Genomic DNA, 18,791 nt, shown 5'->3' on the forward strand with positions numbered 1-18,791 from the left:
TGGTACACAAGTTTCACAGGGAGGGCCCTCCGCCCGCGCTACTGGGCATGATGTAAACAGGGCGCTGTGTAAACAGTGCTCTAGCAGCGCAGCTTGCGGCAGCTCATCAGGCGCGTTGGCAAAGGGAAACATCAGTCTCCTTATCTGACTGACACAGTAGAGGATGGACATTTCCAGGGCATCGGCTCCTTTGGATGGTACTGTGCCCCATTCCTTAACTGCTTTGTGTCTTTATTGACAGGACCAGGAGGAACAAGCTTACTTTGCAGTGTTTGATGGCCACGGGGGAGTGGACGCTGCCATTTATGCCTCTGTTCACCTACATGTTAACTTAGTGCGCCAGGAGATGTTCCCCCATGATCCTGCTGAGGCTCTCTGCCGGGCCTTCCGTGTCACGGATGAGCGGTTTGTGCAGAAGGCAGCCAGGGAGGTATGCCCACGTCCTTGTGAACACCAGCTAGGAGTGCACCAGCCGAGTTCAATCCAGTCTCTGTGGCTGAAGGGCACTTTGGCCTTTTCTCTTTCTGGGTACATATTATCTAAACTGTACACACACACACACACACACACACACACACTTTGGCCTTTTCTCTTTCTGGGTACACATTATCTAAACTGTATGGACGTACACACACACACACACACACACACACACACACACACACACTTACTTGAGCTACTTGTTGGACTCTGCTCAATTCTAAACCCAGATCTCTCCTGAGGAATAATTTTGAGGGACACAATGAAACACTCACTGTAAAGGAAACTCATTCTGTGGCTGTCTGGCCCCTTTCTAGAATTGCTGCTGGATTTGGCAGGTGAGTATTGCTTCTTTTTTCCCTACTACCTGTTAGCTTCGAGCCTGGACCTGGTGGATTGAAAACAATAGTTTTACAAAGGAAACAGAAACTGGGATGACTTCCATCCATTCCTTCTGCATGAGCAGGCAGTGGTCACCGTGCATCTGTCTCCAAGGAACATTTCCGATGGAGAGCTCGGAGAGTCCTTAGATGATCCTACAACTGATTTCTTCTTAATAAGAAGAGAAGACAGAACTCATGTCCTATATTGCTAAGGCTGGTCAGAACTAAGCACTTAACTTAGAATGAAATTGAGGGGCTCTGTATTAAAGTCTAAAAGAAAACAAACAAAAACCCATATGTACATCATGCTGTGCAATGAAACATAATTACTTGTAGTTCTCTATGTTGTAGTACTCCATGTTGGATTTTTAGCTGGGGAGTGCCAAGAGAAAAAGGCACATTTTTAACTTTTCAAAACTAATTATATATTAAGATATGAACAACAAGTTAACATTTCTATCACATGACTCAAATGTGAACTTTTAAAATGAAAAGACCAGAAAATTAATTATTTGATCCCATTTCCCTGATCTTGCAATTATGCTGCAAAGCAATAGTGAGGCTTAAAATTAATGAAAGAAGAATCCAGAACTATTTGGCAACAAGCCAAGAGAAGTATCTACCTTGAGCCCTAAGCTTGGTTTAATACACAAATTACTATAGTAACAACTAGGATCCACACGTAGAGCTAGGGCTGCACAACAAGACCCCAGTGGATTCGGCCCTTTCCTTAGCCCTGCCTCTGTGGAGGGACACTGTGAGCCTTGGGGGCGGCGGCGGCGGCCTGTATTCAGCAGTGTGAGCAATGGTTCGTCATTTTGTCTTTTTCCTAATCTTATGTGCTGTTTCCTACATCCCGACCGTGCTTCCCTTGCTTGCTCTGTCAGTGGTGCCATCTCTGTCCTGTCAGAGTTCTCCACATAATTCAGGGTCCTCTCAGAAGTCGCTTCTCTCCTTCTTGTGCCTCCATGTGCTCCTTACTGCTGGGGAGTAGCTATTCCTGTTGTGGGCAGCCCTCCCCTCTCCTGTTCTCTCCAGGGCATATGCACTGAAGTGTCTTTATCCTGTGTTCCAGAGGGCTGAGCTTTTCAACATTCTGTGTGGGAAGACATTTTATTGGTGGGTGAGGATTTATAACAAACTTTTCCTATATAGGGAAAAAGAGAAGTTGTTTTTCTCATTGGATAGAAGAAGCCCTTCACCACCCTGACGCACTCGTTCTAATTTGGGCCAGGTCCTTAGTAACAGACTCATGCTCATTTGGTGGTGACTCATGTCAAATGGAGATGTCATTTTAGTATAGCAGGATCAAGAGCTTTAAGTACTGTGGTAGCTATTGCAGTGAAACCCCAGGCTGTTAGTTCTCTATGCAGTGTTTCCAGTCAAAGCTCCCTAAAAATACTGTGGGGAAGATTGTTCTGGTTTTTGTTTTTAAAGGTATATAAGCATTTTCTTCAGTGACTATATGCTGTCTCGGCTCCATGATATCCAGAGATTGAGGACATTTCTTTTGTACTAAGAAAATACTTTGTGTACACACACACAAACACACACAACAACTACATCACCTCACTGACAACCCAGTAGGTCAGAAACAAAAAGGACTAAGGCTGCCTAGAAGTGATTGCGCGTGCCTTTAATCCCAGCACTTGGGAGGCAGAGGCAGGTGGATCTGTTGTGCTTGAGGCCAGCCTGGTCTACAGAGCGAGTTCTAGGACAGCCAAAGCTATTTCACAGAGAAACCCTGTCTTGATATACAAACAGTGGGGGTAGGGGAAAGGAGAGAAAGAAAGTCCCAGCACTTGGGAGGCAGAGGCAAAAGATTCTCCATGAGTTCCAGACTAGCCACAGTGACAGTCAGACCCAGTCTTAAAAGAAAGGGGTAATGGTGGTAGAATGGATTTAACAGTGAACCAGGAAGAACAAAGACTTAAAGTGTTTGCACAGTAAAGAGATTACCAGTCCTTGGACAAGTCACAAATATGCCATGTTTTTAAACACATTCATGTATTATGTGTGTGTGGGGGGGGGGGTGCGTGTATGCCACAGTATCATGTGGAAGGAAGGACAACTTCAGGAGATGGTTCTTTATTGTCCACCATATTGAGAGTCAGAGGTTGAACTATGGTACTATGCCTTTACCTTCTGACCTTCTCACCTGATCCAGTTTTTAAATTAATTAGCTAATTTATATTTTATGAGTAATTTTTTTGCCTATATGTATATCTGTGCACCACATGCATGCAGTGCCCATGAAGGCCAGAAGAGGGCATTAGATCTCTTGGGACTGAGTTACACATGGTTGTGGCCATTGCCATATGGGGTCCTCTGGAAGAGAAGCCAGTGCTCTTAATCACTGAGCTGTCTCTCTCCAGCTGCAAGCCCAGTTCTTAAAAAATCTATACTTAAAACAAATCTGATAATCATTCCTGTCCAGTGTATCACAGATCAAGTGGATTTGTGTATATAAATGCACATCAAGTTCTCTGAGGCAGGAATGGTGGTATTACATGTTTAATCTCAGCAGAAGCAGGTAGACCTGTGTAATTTTGAGACCGGTCTGGTCTATATAGCAAGTTCCAGGCTGTTAGAGCTACACAGTGACTTTATTTCAAAACTAAGACAAAACTGAAGCTCATCCCCAACTAGTACCCAAAAGTAGTTTATTGTTTTGAAGATATTTTTTAGCTATAAAGCTGTTATTTTTAGCAAAATTAATGCGTGTTCACTTCAGGAAGTATTAAAAATACAAATAAAAAGATTCAAAATTCCAAATAAAGAAAATGCTCTGAGAAACATGAATTTGTAATATGAAACAAATTACTAATTGTCTCTCAAATGCAGCTTGTATGGATTATAAATTGCTTCTGAATGGGAATTTGGTGTTTTTTTGACTATGGTCTTAAATTATTTTCAGAGCTTACGATGTGGGACCACAGGAGTAGTGACTTTTATCAGAGGCAACATGCTCCACGTGGCATGGGTGGGCGATTCCCAGGTTATGCTTGTAAGAAAGGGTCAAGCTGTCGAGCTCATGAAGCCACACAAGCCAGACAGAGAGGTATGTATGGTCCGTTATACTCAAGCATGTCCTAGAGGCAGTTATTATTATTGCCTTTGATCTCAGCAACTATACCATGCCCCTAAAGGAGAAATACAGAAAGCCTCTTCACAGAGATGATGCGCAGTATATCTGTTTACTGTAAAGTGATGAATAAATTCTGAATCCAATTATTTGCTTTTTATTGCACTGCTCTAGGATGAAAAGCAGCGAATTGAGGCCCTTGGAGGTTGTGTGGTTTGGTTTGGCGCCTGGAGGGTGAATGGAAGTCTATCAGTATCCAGAGCTATAGGTAGGAAAAAAAACATTAATTTTGTTTCTCCAAAATCTTCTACCTCTCTGCCATGTGTTAACTTTGATATGAAGGAACTTGAGATGCTAACTTATCTGCTCAGAGTGCTTATTACTCTGTGTTTATTACTCAGAGTGCTTATTACTCAGAGTGTTTAAGATAACAGCTGGATGCTTTTTAATGATTTAAGTACACCTGGCTATTTATACATTATATATATATATATATAAAATCTCAAGGAATGCTCAATTCTATTCCTTTGACAGAGGCCTCCAGGTTAGCGTGCAAACCTACCTGAAACCATACTGCTTGTTTCGTTCTCTATTTCCAGAAAATGGAAGTCTCTCCAAATTTCATATTGTTTCTATCTTTACCTCTTTCTTTTTTGGTGAATTATAAAATGACGTGAGCAGAACTCTTAGAAACAACACACTTTTTATACAAAACTATTTTCTAAATACGGACTGTATCTTTTGGGAGAGAGGGTGTCTACGTAGACCAGAGTGGACTCTGCCTGGAGCGCTAGTATTAAAAGTGTGTACTACCATACCTGGTCCAGAAAAGACAATCTGTCAGATAATCCTGCGTTCAAGTTTATTTTTTCTTCTTCCCTTTCTCCTCATCCATGCTACGGAGCGAATCTAGGGCTTCATGCATTCTAGGCAAGGGCTCTACCCACCCAGCTCCACTCCCGGCCCTTACAAGCTTCCAAAGGAACTGGGCTCCCTAAAACTCAGTCTGTTTAAAAGGCTATAAAAAGGCTCAACAATGATGGGGAAAATTATAGGTGTGACTTCAGGAATTGGCTGTGCCTGCCTTTGTCAGCTTCCCAGCGTTCTTCCTTCCTCAACACAGACTCACATGGAAGCCTACAGAATCCACTCAGTGTTGCTCGTCTGTGTGCTTAGAGCTGACTGTTTAGGATCGCCAGCTTTTGAAAAATAAGTGTGTATTTCATGGGTAGATAAGCAGATATGCATGCATACCACAACCCTTAAATTCTACCTCCCCAAACAAGTAACTGGACATAGAGCTAGCAGACAAAAAGTTCGTATCTAATCGTCAGATTTACTTCATCGTTACCAAAGATTCCAGAACAAGGAAACCTAAAAGGTTTGGTTTAGTTTCATCAGTTGTTTAAGTTCTTCCCGAAAAGGTGCTGCTGGCCAGCTGTGACCTGCCCCAGATATGAGCACCAGGAGCTGAATGAGAAATAGAGAGCTAATGAGTATAAATACCTCATGAAGAATAGTTTTACCTCACAGTGAGGGAGCTATTAGGTACTCGGGAACAAGGCCAAAAGGGGGAAAATCTTGAGCTTAAAATACACTTTTGTTTTTTGTTTTGTTTTTCGAGACAGGGTTTTTCAGTATCTATGGAGCAAGTACTGAAACTCGCTCAGTAGACCAGGCTGCCTCTGCCTCCCAAGGGCTGGGATTAAAGGTGTGCGCCCCACCACCTGGCAAGCCTTTAGTGTATTTTAATACACTCTTATATATACAATTATTTTTGACAACTAGAGGTGCTTAAGACCCCTTCCTCTTCCTTCAGACTGTATTTGCCAGGAGATAAGAAAAAGTAGATGCTGGCCCTAACTCTAAAGAGAGCACAAGGTGAAACCAGAGCAGAGTAGGCATGTCCTCGAGTAACGGACAGCCTAAGATGAAACAAGGTCAACATCACAGATAAAATGACTTTTCAGCTGGATAGGGTGACATACTACATTTAGGGAGGGAAACCCCGGGGAGAGAAATAGTTTTAGAAATAGCAGTGAGTGCAGGCAAGAGCAGACAGTAGAGTGGTCAATTAGAAGTGTTCCTGCCAGCCTGTGATGGGCTTCAGATTTGACCTTAAGTATTCTGGACTTCCCAGGTGAATAAGCACAGGAACCACACAAGCAGGTGTGTCTTTTTAAGCACTTGCAGTGACGACGTGGAATACAGACGAGTGTAGAAGAGCTCAGCTGTGGGTGCACTGCTGGAGACGAGGACATCTAAAAAGGGAGACACGGGGGAGGGCGGACTGTTGAGACAGATGATAGTATGTAAGGACAAGGAAAACCAACTTCCAGGTTTCCGACTTGTGAGTAGGAAGACGCTAAGCATTTGTAATAAAGCAGTAGCAGCTGGCAGGGGGTGAGTTCAGCTGGACATATTTTCAGTTCTAGGTACTGATGGGATGTCTTAGAAGAGATTTTGAGTGTACTTGGAAATATAGATCTGGAGTTTAGCTGAAAGTTGAGCTGGAGCAAGGATTTAGTAACTCATTCCATTTTGGCAACAACATTTCATCTCTCATGTGTGCACCCACACAGGTTGAAAACTACAGGCATGAGTAACACTGCCCAGAAAACATACACTGTGTAAAGATGAGGCCCATGACTTAAGGGTAACTAACACAGTGGCCACGCAGTCTAGGTTTGGATCTTGGCTCTGCCACTATATAGGCTACTGATCTTGGAAAGTTAATGTCTTGGTACTGGGAAAGTACTAGCCCAGTTCCCGTCCTGTGTGAGGCGGCAGAATATGAGCGGAGCCCAGCACATTCTTAGCCACAACAGTTGTACTATGAGATCAAGGAACAAACCAGGAAAAGAGGATTTCTAGACTTGGGTAGTCGGGTGCAGAGGTCCTGTGAGAGATGGGTTTAAAAAAAAAAAGAAATGGAATTATGAGCTGGAGAGACGGCTTAGCACTGTTGCTCTGGCAGAGGTTTGATTCCCAGCACCCACAGGATAGCCCATGCCCATCTGTTGATTCCAGTTCCAGGAGATCTGATGCCTTCTTCTAACATGTTCCAGCACCAGGCACACAAGTGGTGAACATACATACCCAGACATTTGTGCACGTAAATACATTTTTAAAGAAATGAAATTTTAAATAGGAAATAATTGGTAGTATCTGAGAGAAATGTTTTAAGTTGGTATAAGTATATACTAATTAAGATATAAAAAGATGGACATGGTGGCACATGCCTGTAATTTCTGCACTTGGGAGGCTGATAGGACTAGGAGTTAGTGTCAGCTAATCTAGGCTACATATTACAGTGTTAAAAAAAAAAAGTAGAATTGAATATATTTGTAGAAAGAGAGTAAGTAGGGGCCGGTGGTGGTGGCGCACGTCTTTAATCCCAGCACTCGGGAGGCACAGGCAAGCGGATCTCTGTGAGTTCGAGGCTAGCCTGGTCTACAAGAGCTAGCCCCAGGACAGGCTCCAAAGCTACAAAGAAACCCTGTCTCAAAAAGCCAAAAAGAAAAAAGAAAAGAGGAAGTAAGTAGAAGAGCATCGAAAATGAGTCCTTTGCCTGAGCTCCAGAGAGAAGGGAACAAAGTAACTGACTCTGGTAGGGTATACAGGTCAACTCTACCTTACCCCAGTGCCAAAAGTAGTGCTGGTGGGGACTATGGGCTTTTCCTTTGGTTTTGTTTGTAGAAAAATTGAGGAAATTTTTCTCAAGTCAAAAAAAGTCTTACAATTTTCTTTTAAGAAAGTAACGAATCTATCAAGATCTAGTTTAACTGGCTTAAGGAGTCGATGAATAAGGAGGATTTGGGGGCTCACAGGACAGGAGAAGGGGCGAAAGGACAGTTCGGCTTCACTTCCAGCTTCTCCACTGCCTCACCCCAGAAGCCCTTCATTGATGAGCCAAAGCTGACAGAGGCATGTACGTTCTCTAGCATATGGACAGAGGAGGCTGAGAACAACAGGATGCTGCCATCTCTACCAGGAGATGGGTATTTGTGCCCTCCTACCAAATTTGGGGGCGAAATGCCATGAATTTGACTCTCAACACTGGAGCGCTGAAAAGCCAGAGTTCTGGCACTGTTTCCTCTGTGCAAATCTTGTATGTTCTGTTCTAAACCAACAGTTGTGCCAAGTCTTCTCATTGTTAGCACTAACAAGATTTTTCTGGAATAGTGTAACTCAGATCACATTTATTTTTAGAAGCAGAGTTCAGAAAATAGTATTTCTATCAGGTAGAATAGGGGAAATGAAGTAAAGTGGACTGGTGAGGGTATTGCTCTTACCTTTAGAAGTTAGGATGAGCTTCACTAGTCTCTTGGGACATCACAGTAAGAAATGAAGTCAAAGCCATGCTTTTAAGAGGCAAGAGTGGTGGTGCACACTTACAATTCCAGCTGCTGGGAGGTGGAGGCAAGAGACATTCAGGGGCAGCCTTGGCTACAAAGCATGCTGGAGGCCAGCATGGGCTATGTGCATGAGACCTTGGCTAAAACAAAAAAAAAAAAACAAAAAACAAAAAAACCAAGTAGGCAATAGTGGATTACAGTGATCCAAGTGAGAACAGGCGTGAAGCTGGGAATATGTAAAGTCAAAAGCCCCTGTTTCTTACTTATAAATACATTAATCTAAATAATTATATCCAGTAAATATCTAGCTATTCAACATGCTGGATACAGCATAAAGCCCATGCTGTTTGTAGCTTATCCACAGGACTCCTATTGAAGTGTTTTGAGGCTATCTGACATGTCTGACACCAGATACTAGAATTAATGAACTATATAGTAAGGCCACCATCCTAGCCTCCTTTCTGCTGTGGTGATAAAATGTCCTGACCAGATCTAGTTTAGCTTACAATTCTGGGTTACAGTCCATCACAGCCAAAACCACAGCAGTATGAACTTAAAACAGCATATCCAGAGTCAAGAAGAAAGGCAAGTAAATGTATAAATGTGTCAAGGACTTAGCTGGCTTTGTCAGTCCAGGACTGAAACCAGGGGATAGTACCACCCACAGTGGGCTGAGTCCTTTCACTTCAATTAACCCAATTTTAAAAAATCCCTCCTAGTCATAGGCATGCCTACAGAGCAGCCGGATCCAGGCAGTCCTTCACCAGTGCCAGCTAAGCTTCAGAGCCTATCTTCTCTCTAGGGCAGAGGAAGGTGGTAACTAAGGAGAGCTGTGTATACAACAAATGCGGGAGCTGGCAGTCTGACACCAGTGCTGTCGTCCTAAACACTAAGTTATAGGGTGCTACTTCACTACCGTTTGGTGGCTAAGGACAACAGCTGCCTCTCTTCCAAGTGTCTAAAGAAAAATAACAGAATAAAACAATGCAGGAATCTGCTAAGGTCTATATCTTCAAGTTCGAAATCACTCTAGAGGATGGGTGATCTCAGCAGCCAGAAGAGAAACCTGCCTGTGGGCTCAAGGCTTCTAGTGTGTTGGACATCACTTCCTAACTCTGCCTTGTGTCCGCGTATGTTGTTAGTAAGGGTGAGCAGTCAACACAGGTGGTCATCTCCGAAGACAAGACATTTACTGTGGGCTTCTCCAGCCATTAAATAAAACAGCATCAAAGGGAAGCCGAGTGCACCAGAAACCAAGTAGTCTATATTGTAGCTCTTTGTGTGGGACTGTGGATAAGGCCCACACGTTTCCCTAGCTTTAGGGAGTCACACTTGGTTTTTAAGTCTCTTATAACTCAAACCTTTCTCCATGTTCACAACATGAACCTACTTAATAATTTCCAGAAGAGTGATAGAAAATTCTTTAATGAGAAAAACAGCCAGAGCTCAGCCCACCCCCATGTTCTCAAGTTGCAATTAAACCAAGTCTAATCACCAGTAAGAGAACAACTCTACTGAACCAACAGTTTCTCCTGTGCATGAGGGATATTTTCAGTACAGCAACAAAGCCTAAACCATAGCCAGAGGCACAAGATCGAGACTATACAGGAATTGCGGAATTGAGCCCTGCCACTTGTATTTTTTAAACTGGGATTAAAGTATAAACAACATCCAAGTAACATAGAATTCAAGTGTTTCAATTACAATTTTTAAATCAAAATTTCCCATTAAATTACAACTAATCCTAGTATTGACCATAGGCATTCTAAACATTAAGTGAGCCACACTTGCCTTCTGATGACCTTCCCTTCTAATTCCTACAGGAGATGCTGAACATAAGCCATATATCTGTGGAGATGCAGATTCTGCCTCAACTGTTTTGGATGGGACTGAAGACTACCTCATTCTGGCCTGTGATGGCTTCTATGATACCGTGAACCCTGATGAGGCAGTGAAGGTTGTGTCTGACCACTTGAAAGAGAATAATGGAGACAGCAGCATGGTTGCCCACAAATTAGTAGCATCAGCTCGTGATGCAGGGTCAAGTGATAACATCACTGTTATTGTGGTATTCCTGAGGGACATGAACAAAGCTGTAAATGTTAGTGAGGATTCAGAGTGGACAGAAAACTCTTTTCAAGGAGGGCAAGAAGATGGTGGGGATGATAAGGAAAATCATGGAGAGTGCAAACGCCCTTGGCCTCAGCACCAGTGCTCAGCACCAGCCGATCTAGGCTATGAGGGGCGTGTGGATTCATTCACTGATAGAACTAGCCTGAGCCCAGGGCCCCAAATCAACGTGCTGGAAGACCCAGACTACCTAGATCTCACACACATAGAAGCAAGCAAACCTCACAGTACCCAGTTTTTGCCACCAGTTGAGATGATTGGTCCGGGTGCACCAAAGAAAGCAGATCTTAATGAGCTAATAATGGAGGAAAAATCAGTCAAGTCATCATTGCCTGAACGGAGTGGTGCTGGAGAGTTTCTGGCTTCTTTTAATTTGGGTTCAACAGGGCAACAGATATGCAGAATGGAGAGCTTGTCTCCTGTCTGTTCTGGGTTGGAAAACGAACAGTTCAAATCCCTGGGGAAAACAGTGTCTAGATTGTATCATTTACGCCACCACTACTCCAAAAGGCAGCGTGGATTCAGGTTTAATCCAAAGTTTTATTCATTTCTTGCTGCTCAAGAGCCTTCTCACAAAATAGGCATTAGCCTCTCCTCACTTACTCGAAGTGGGAAGAGAAACAAGATGTTAAGAAGTTCTTTGCCATGGAGGGAAAATAGTTGGGAAGAATATAGCGGAAACATGAAGATTAGAAAGCGTAATGATATTCCATGCCCAGACCTTCCCTGGAGCTATAAAATATAAGACTTTTCTTCAATGTAGGTTAGCTAGCTTTCTCAAAACACAACTCTCAGAGTAGAAACAAGGTAGACATTTCTAAAGTACATGTGCTTCATTATGAATCCATTGATGGCTCAATCCTTAAATGTACATAGATCTCTAGGAAACTCAAAATAGTGTTTTCAATCTTAAAAACAAAAGTATTGGCGGGTTCACTAGTAAAACCATACAACTGGTCCCTGTGATGTGTCTACACCTACATACAGCTCCCTCTCCACCATCCCTTCATGTCACTAGTGGAAGCTTGGAAGTTATTCCAGCTAGGATATACGGTATGGAAATTGCAGGTATCTGGTCTGCTGTGCCTAACCTAAAGGAAACAGTGCAGAATTACATTGTTTGGGTGAGTGAAGACTAAAAGCCACACGGGTCTTAACCGCTGATAGTGAACCAGTACCAAAGTGTCATCTTCTCAGACTTGAAGGCAGTATGCAGTAAGATAATGTATTCTTTTTTTCATAGAAAATGAAAGGCAACTATGAATATTTTAAATTAAACTATTTCACAGGGTTTTAGTTATTTGAAAGTTTCATAACCTGTTATGGTGCTTTTGGTGGAGTTTTGTTACTCATTTTAGGAGACCCCTGTCGGCTGGCTGCCACCTGTGATGCTCTTCACAGGACCATCATCTCAGGGATGAAAGTGGTGACGAGATGATGGCAGGTGCGACAGAAGACTCGAATGCCATTTAAAGGAGTTGTGAAAATAGCACTTTTCTATTTTCTGCTTTTTAAGAAGTTTACAAACAGCAAAGGCATATATTACTATAATATAAAATGTAGTTTGAATAATGAAAACATGACAGTTTTAACTTCTCTAAAATGATTTTCCCCAAAGGAATGAATTGGTATGGAGACTGAGTGCGAACCCAGAGGCCATGTGCACAGGACAATGCAAATTACTGAGGGCCAGGGCTGCTTAGTTCTAAGTGGAAGACAAGCCAGAGCCCATCCACCCGCTTCAGACCACACTGACAGGTCATCTGCTTTTCATTTCAATACTTAAATTATAGCCTACAGTTTTAAATGATCTACTTTTTGCCATTTCTACAGTTTCAAACCAGAAACATGTCTTCACCTAAAGACAGCAAACACGCTTATCAGATTTGTGCAGTGAGCAGCCTGGTTTATCTCAGTCATGAATGTTTCCATGTTCCCCACCCCATCACCCATGTGCTATCTGGGCCAACAGGCAGGAGCAGCCTAGCTGGACCCATTGCTCACACGGTGGAGGCATAGCCACCGCCTAATCATGTTTTGTGTAACTCCACATAACACGCCGCATTCTCCAACCCATAGAGCACTAAGATCCTCAATGTCAGACTTGGATGATTTGAGCATATCACAGGAACCAGCAGAGCTACATCACACCATTAAAGACCAAAACCTGGCTGTTCTTCAGCAATGGTTAAACTGTTAACCTACAGCTTTTATTTTTCAAGCTTTGAGTCTAAGTGAAGATTTTCAGATTTTCAGTATTTGTTTCTGTTGACCTTGGAGTCCTTTATTCTTCCCTCCAGTCCTGTGACGCACTGCGGAGAAGGAATAAGTGTGGCTCCACTCAACAGGATTAGGATTTCATCATCTTTCTGATGCCTGCCCCATACATGAACCTCACTCACGTCTGTCATTTTTTGAAGCCTAGATCTTGCTGACAGCCCATCAAGTACAGGGCTAGTTTCAAACCAAATTTCTAAACAAACAAGAAAACAGAGGCAGCAGAATATAGGTGTACATCATAGCCCAAAATAGCTAAGTACATTTAGAAGAATTTCAGTGGTTATCTATTGGTAATATTTTTGATCAGAATAAGGAGAAAAGAAAAAAAATGAGGTGATAGGCTTTTTATTGGTGGGGTAGAAATGGTGGATGAAACTGGGGTAAACAGACCCATTTTTGAAAGGTCTGATCTGTAGGTCTGATACACAGCAGTGTTAACTCCATTTCTCATGTCATTAGCTCTCTAGAAAATAGAGAAAAGTACTTCTAGTGTGGTCAAGTTAATAATCCAATACTGTAAAAACTAACTCTTCATCTGTTCACAATGTGCGTATTTATAAAGTAGTTAGGTACCATTTGTACGGTAAGTCCTTTAACATAACATTCTATAATATTAAAGTAGTGGTTATTGGCCTGATATATGCTGCTGTTGGTTCTATAAACCAGACGAGAAGCAGTGCTTTGTGAAATGCAGTGTTAAACCTTAATGCCACTGGTGATAGGAAGTAGTTCCCTTCAGTTCAAATCCTCTGCCCTCATTTGCTGCTTGCTAATGTAAGCAATAAGTAACCCTCTAACTAATGGTATCTATACATTTCTGTAACTTATATTTAATGATGGTGTATCTGGTGATTGTAAAAATATTAGACAGATATAAAAGTATCTATACAATATATATTCACTGTAAATGCTGAGGTATAGTCTGTGAATTATGTGTTTTGTACCTCTTTCATTGTGCAATTTAGTGGTGGTGAAAGTTCAACACTCGATCCTTAAAGAGTGGCAGTGTCCCCTTTTCAGTTACCATGATCTGCATCAACTTGTTTGCTTGCTAAACCAGTTTTGTTACAGTAGGAAATAGCAAAACAAATATAGACAAGAAAGTGTAGTACTGATAGGAAAGCAGACTTCGAGTCACCAACTGAGGGTACCACTCCTTGTACATTCACTGTGAGTTGCAAAGGGCATCAGTCCCTAATTTCAAAGGTTTCCTTTTTCACTATTTTTTAGATATGTACATTGGGAAAGCTATCTGAAGTTGGCAACATTACAGCACCAAATATTGGAGCTATTAATTCTATTTATGTCTGTACAACACAGGTCAAACAGAAAAAAGCATGTATATACTTTTTCTTTACCTACAAGTGCCATCCATTGTCCTTGAAGTAATACAATTAGAGTCATGTTGCATTTAATTTAAGTAGGAGGCACCTTGAAAGCAACATCTTTTCAAAGGACAATGTCAGCAATGTCAACACTAAGTCTAACCCTGACCACATTTATAGTGGTACAGCATCAACACTGCATTTTCATGACCACCACACTTCATTGCTAGAACACTGTGCCAGTAACAAGTGCAACATCCAAGGGGCAGACAAAGGATGCACTTTAGTGTTGCAGATAAGCTGCTGTGCTTCAGGAACTTCCTCCCCATCAAAGGCTTGCTGGGCTTTTGTGAGAAAGAGATCTAAATTATTTTAATTTTTAAATTTAATTTGCTCACTCAATGAGCTTTTTCACCAAGGTTACAAAAGAGGATACTACAGTTTTGTTCAAATCTTTGTTTGGGAAAACTTTTCTTTGGATCACGAATTACTAAAAGATTTGTTTTCCCTTTCAAAATCAGGATAAAAGACAAAATCCCCCACTCTTCTGTTTTGATCTATGAAAAGATGGTTGTTTCTTCAAAACAAATTATAGCCAGTATTATAGCAGTCAGACAAATAGAAGCGACCGGAAAAATGCCATTGCATCCTTCAGCAGCATTTTATCTGTTCAAGTCCATTTATTCTATTAATTGGAAACATGAGCGAGGGCAGGGGATTCCACTGACACAGCAGCTGCTCTTGAAAAGGAAATACTTTAATTATCTTTGATGTATTAGATAATGCAGATACATCATTGTAATCTCTCTAGGTGCTCTTTGGTGAGAGACAAGCTTTCTCTTATTCATGACATTTCTCTGGAAAGAATTCTCTCTGGAGTGAAGTGAGTGAAGTCACGATTTACAAACCCGCTCTACAGATCACTTTTGAGTTGAGTTGTAATCATAAGTGATCTTTCATGTTTTATTTATTAAAACTGTTTATTCAGGTAAGGAGTATGTTGAAATTTTGCCAATATCTTAATAAAACTCAGCAATTAAAAAAAGTTATTTGTCTTATTCATAAAGTATTAAGTTGAGTTACTCAGTACTTAAACTAGACAAATCCTTCAGCCTTAAATAAAACCCTCACAATCTTCAGGGGGCGTTGAAAAATCTTTTATTTCTATGTAGCATTGGCTGTCCTGGAACTCATTATGCAGACCAGACCAGGCTGGCCTCAAACTTGGAGATCCGCCTGCCTCTGGCTCCCAAGTGCTGGGTTGCTGCAAGGAGACTGCTTGTTTGTCCCAGCTGCCCAGAACCAAAATAATCACACAGAAACCATATTCATTAAAACACTGCTTGGCCCATTAGTTCTAGTTTCTTATTAGTTAATTCTTACATCTCAATTTAACCCATTTCTATTAATCCGTGTATCACCACATGGCAGCAGCTTGCTAGGTAAAATTCCCAGCGCCTGTCTCTGGTGGATCCATAGCACCTCTCCAACTCTGCCCTTTTTTCCCAGTATTCAGTTCCATTTCCTTGCCTACTAAGTTCTGCCCTATCAACAGGCCAAGGCAGTTTCTTTATTCATTAATGTTAATCTCCCACATCACCTCACCTTTTCTATTTAAATAACAAGGAAGGGCTAAACTAGCAGGGTGGCCAGGAACTGGGCAGCAGAACTAACAACCGGGCCACTCCTCTTTCACTGGGTAAAGTGTGCATGCCAATACTGGAGATGGAGGTTTTCTTATACCTTATGAACATGGAAAGCTGCAAATCGTGATGCTTTAACTATTACCATCCACCCACCCAACAAAAAACAGCAGAGAGAGAGAAAGAGAGGGGTTTCTTCTTGTGTCGCCCACTAGTTTAACTGGGATAAGAAAAGGGGGCCAGTAGAAGAGACAGTAGGAAAGGTGGAGCCTGCCCTGAGCTAAGCAGAGATTCCTCATATTATTATTGTTGTTGTTATTGTTGTTATTATTATTATTATTCTTAGATCTTTGTACCCAACTGCCTAAGCTTTCCTCCATGTCACTGAGTTTCCGTCTTGAAAGGAAAAAAATAAGGGAGTGACGGCTCTAAGTCTTTCTGAAGGGTTTTGTCTAGAGGAACAGTCACAGAAAGGAGAATGTATTAAGAGAAGTGAACTCAACTATGCAGGGCATAAGCATCTAAAGCAAAGCAGTGGTTTTCAGCCCGTGGGTCTCAACCCCCAAAAGGTCATTGGAAAACACAGATATGGACATTAAGATTCATAAAAGTAGCAAAACTACAGTTATGAAGTAGCAACTGAGTAATTTATGGTTGAGGTACCACAACATGAGGAACTGTATTAAAGGGTTACCGCATTAGGAAGGTTGAGAACCACTGAAAGGGATGAACCCAATTAACACATGATGACTCTCTCTTTACCAGCAAGACTGTCACAACAATCTTAAATTTCCTAATCTCTTTGTCATTTAGGCCATAGCATTACTTTATAAAAAAAAAAAGTTCTGAAAGAAAGATGCATTTACGCCGGGCAGTGGTGGCACACGCCTTTAATCCCAGTACTCGGGAGGCAGAGGCAGGCAGATCTCTATGAGTTTGAGGCCAGCCTGGTCTACAAGAGCTAGTTCCAGGACAGGAACCAAAAGCTACAGAGAAACCCTGTCTCGAAAATAAAAAGAAAGAAAGAAAGAAAGAAAGATGTATTTGAAAGGGCTTGCTTTGCAGGAACGATAAAGAACATCTTATTAATAATTATTCGTGTTTGAAAAAAATCCTAAAATTTGATAATTAAGACGAACATGTCTTTCTGAAGTAACAGCATGCCATATATTATAATTAGTCTAAGGGAATCACTAGTATAATAATTATTTGAATTAAGACTTTAATAGGCCAGGCGGTGGAGGCACACGCCTTTAATCCCAGCACTTGGGAGGCAGAGGCAGGCGGATCTCTGTGAGTTCGAGACCAGCCTGGTCTACAAGAGCTAGTTCTGGGACAGGCTCCAAAGCCACGGAGAAACCCTGTCTTGAAAAACCAAAAAAAAAAAAAAAAAAAAAAAAAAAAAGACTTTACTAATGTTTCCTAATTGGGTTAGGGTCTCTCTCAAACGCAAAGCTTTACGTTTGGTCCTGGGCTAGGACTAAGCACAGGAAAGACAGGCATTGAGCTGATTATAAGTTTATCTCCTGCCTCACCCCCACCATTAGCTTTGACCTGCACCTGTTACCTTAAGAACAACTAAGAAAGGACACTTCTTTGTGCTTTAGGAGCCTACTTTTGCTTGGCCTCAGAATAAACTTATGGAAGAACCTTTATTTGTATTTCAAATACAGTTTCTTTTCTGATTCTTCAAACTGTTCAAATATTATTTAGTAACAAAGAGTTTCTCCTTGAACAACTGGGTTTAGTATTCCTTAGCTTAGTTGTAGGATGATGCCCCCATCAAAGAATTCCCAGGTAAAGGTGTCCTGACCTTAAGGTGCAAAAACAGGTCCTGACACACAGGTTCTATCTAGTTTTTCTGATCCCTTTTTTAAGAAAAGGGGAAAAAGTGTGGAAAGCTGTCAAAAATGATCTGTGTTTGGAGAAATTGTTTTTGCAAGAGAGAAACGAGAGTTTTAACTAAGGCTGAAAAGGCCCCACCTCCACAGTGGTGTGACAGCTGGAACATGAGAGCCAAGTGAGACCAGCAGAGTTGCTAAGGACTCACCAGGAGAGGTGACTCACGGAGGCACACCTACGCTGCAGTCTCTCCTCGACACACCACCTGCCTGTACTACTTGGGCAGTAGTTCTGGGTGGGCAGAGAAGCAACAGGGGCTCAGCCTGCTAATGTGTCAGCCAGAGAAAAAGTTTTCACGTAGAGTGATAGTTATGCAGTCCAAACTACAGCGTGGTTAATGGTACTCGCCGCCATTTGCTCTTAAGCTTTCTCAAGTGGAGATTTTGTTTTATTTTTTTAACCTTTTGTAAACATTGATCAGAAAGTCAAACTGTAGTGCCTCTCATAGAAGTTTATATGCTTTACAGTTAGCATGTACTTATACATGACTTAGCTCAAGGAACTGTGACACCAACTTCCTGAACTTACACAAACTCACAGGTTTAGCGGTCTTTTACAAGATGAACCTGCTTCAAAGACCAGCTCATGATCCCCCAGGCTACCTTTACACTTGACCAGCTGGCTCCAAGTGTGGTGGTTTCCACCAGTAAGCTGAGGTTTGTTAACTCACTCAAACTGCACAGAACTGAGGAAGGCACTGTGATCACTGTTTCGTTCTGAAGAAAGCACAGTTATGAACCAGCAAAGGAAGACGCATTGGGGAGGTTCTGAGGGTCCCAAATATAATGTTTCTTGTACCAGCAGGTGACCTTCCTGACACAGTACTGCAAAGCTGGCACATGACAGAGAGACAGAGAGAGACAGAAAGAGAGAGATCCCTTAAACAGAGAAACCCTGTCTCGAAACCTCCCCCCCAAAAGAATGTAATAATAGGACATATTAGAGCCAGGTATGGGGACAAAATTTGGTAGGCAGAGCAGTAGACCTCTATGAATTTGAGGTTAGCCTAGTCTACACACAGTTCCACATCAAAGTGACACAATGAGACTACCTCAGACCAAACACATTACAAGAGTAAGATGAACGTACAGCAAGGATGCAGCTCAGTTGTCAGCATATACAAAAGCCCCAGGTTCAAACCCCAGCACTGATTAGGCATGGTGGCACAGTTCTGTAATCCCAGTATTCCTGAGACTGAAGGACTA

General features: G+C 41.9%; 2 protein-coding genes across 5 annotated transcripts in view; one reads left to right on the plus strand and one right to left on the minus strand.

Moving 5' to 3' along the window:
- Ppm1e (protein phosphatase, Mg2+/Mn2+ dependent 1E) overlaps positions 1-15,079 on the plus strand; it is a 132,822-nt gene extending 117,743 nt beyond the window's left edge. Inside the window, exons 4-7 of the mRNA XM_041664505.1 lie at positions 242-430; positions 3,781-3,924; positions 4,123-4,216; positions 10,130-15,079. Of these exons, the coding sequence (XP_041520439.1) occupies positions 242-430; positions 3,781-3,924; positions 4,123-4,216; positions 10,130-11,181 (1,479 nt within the window). The 3' untranslated portion in view covers positions 11,182-15,079. The remainder of the gene's footprint in view (positions 1-241; positions 431-3,780; positions 3,925-4,122; positions 4,217-10,129) is intronic.
- Positions 1-18,791, minus strand: part of Trim37 (tripartite motif containing 37) — a 121,040-nt gene that overhangs the window by 11,560 nt on the left and 90,689 nt on the right. The gene's annotated exons all lie outside the window — the stretch shown is intronic.

Source organism: Microtus oregoni, unplaced genomic scaffold (assembly GCF_018167655.1).
Source record: "Microtus oregoni isolate MIOR12 unplaced genomic scaffold, Mior012 000015F_ref0000493, whole genome shotgun sequence".
Classification (NCBI taxonomy): Eukaryota; Metazoa; Chordata; class Mammalia; order Rodentia; family Cricetidae; genus Microtus; species Microtus oregoni.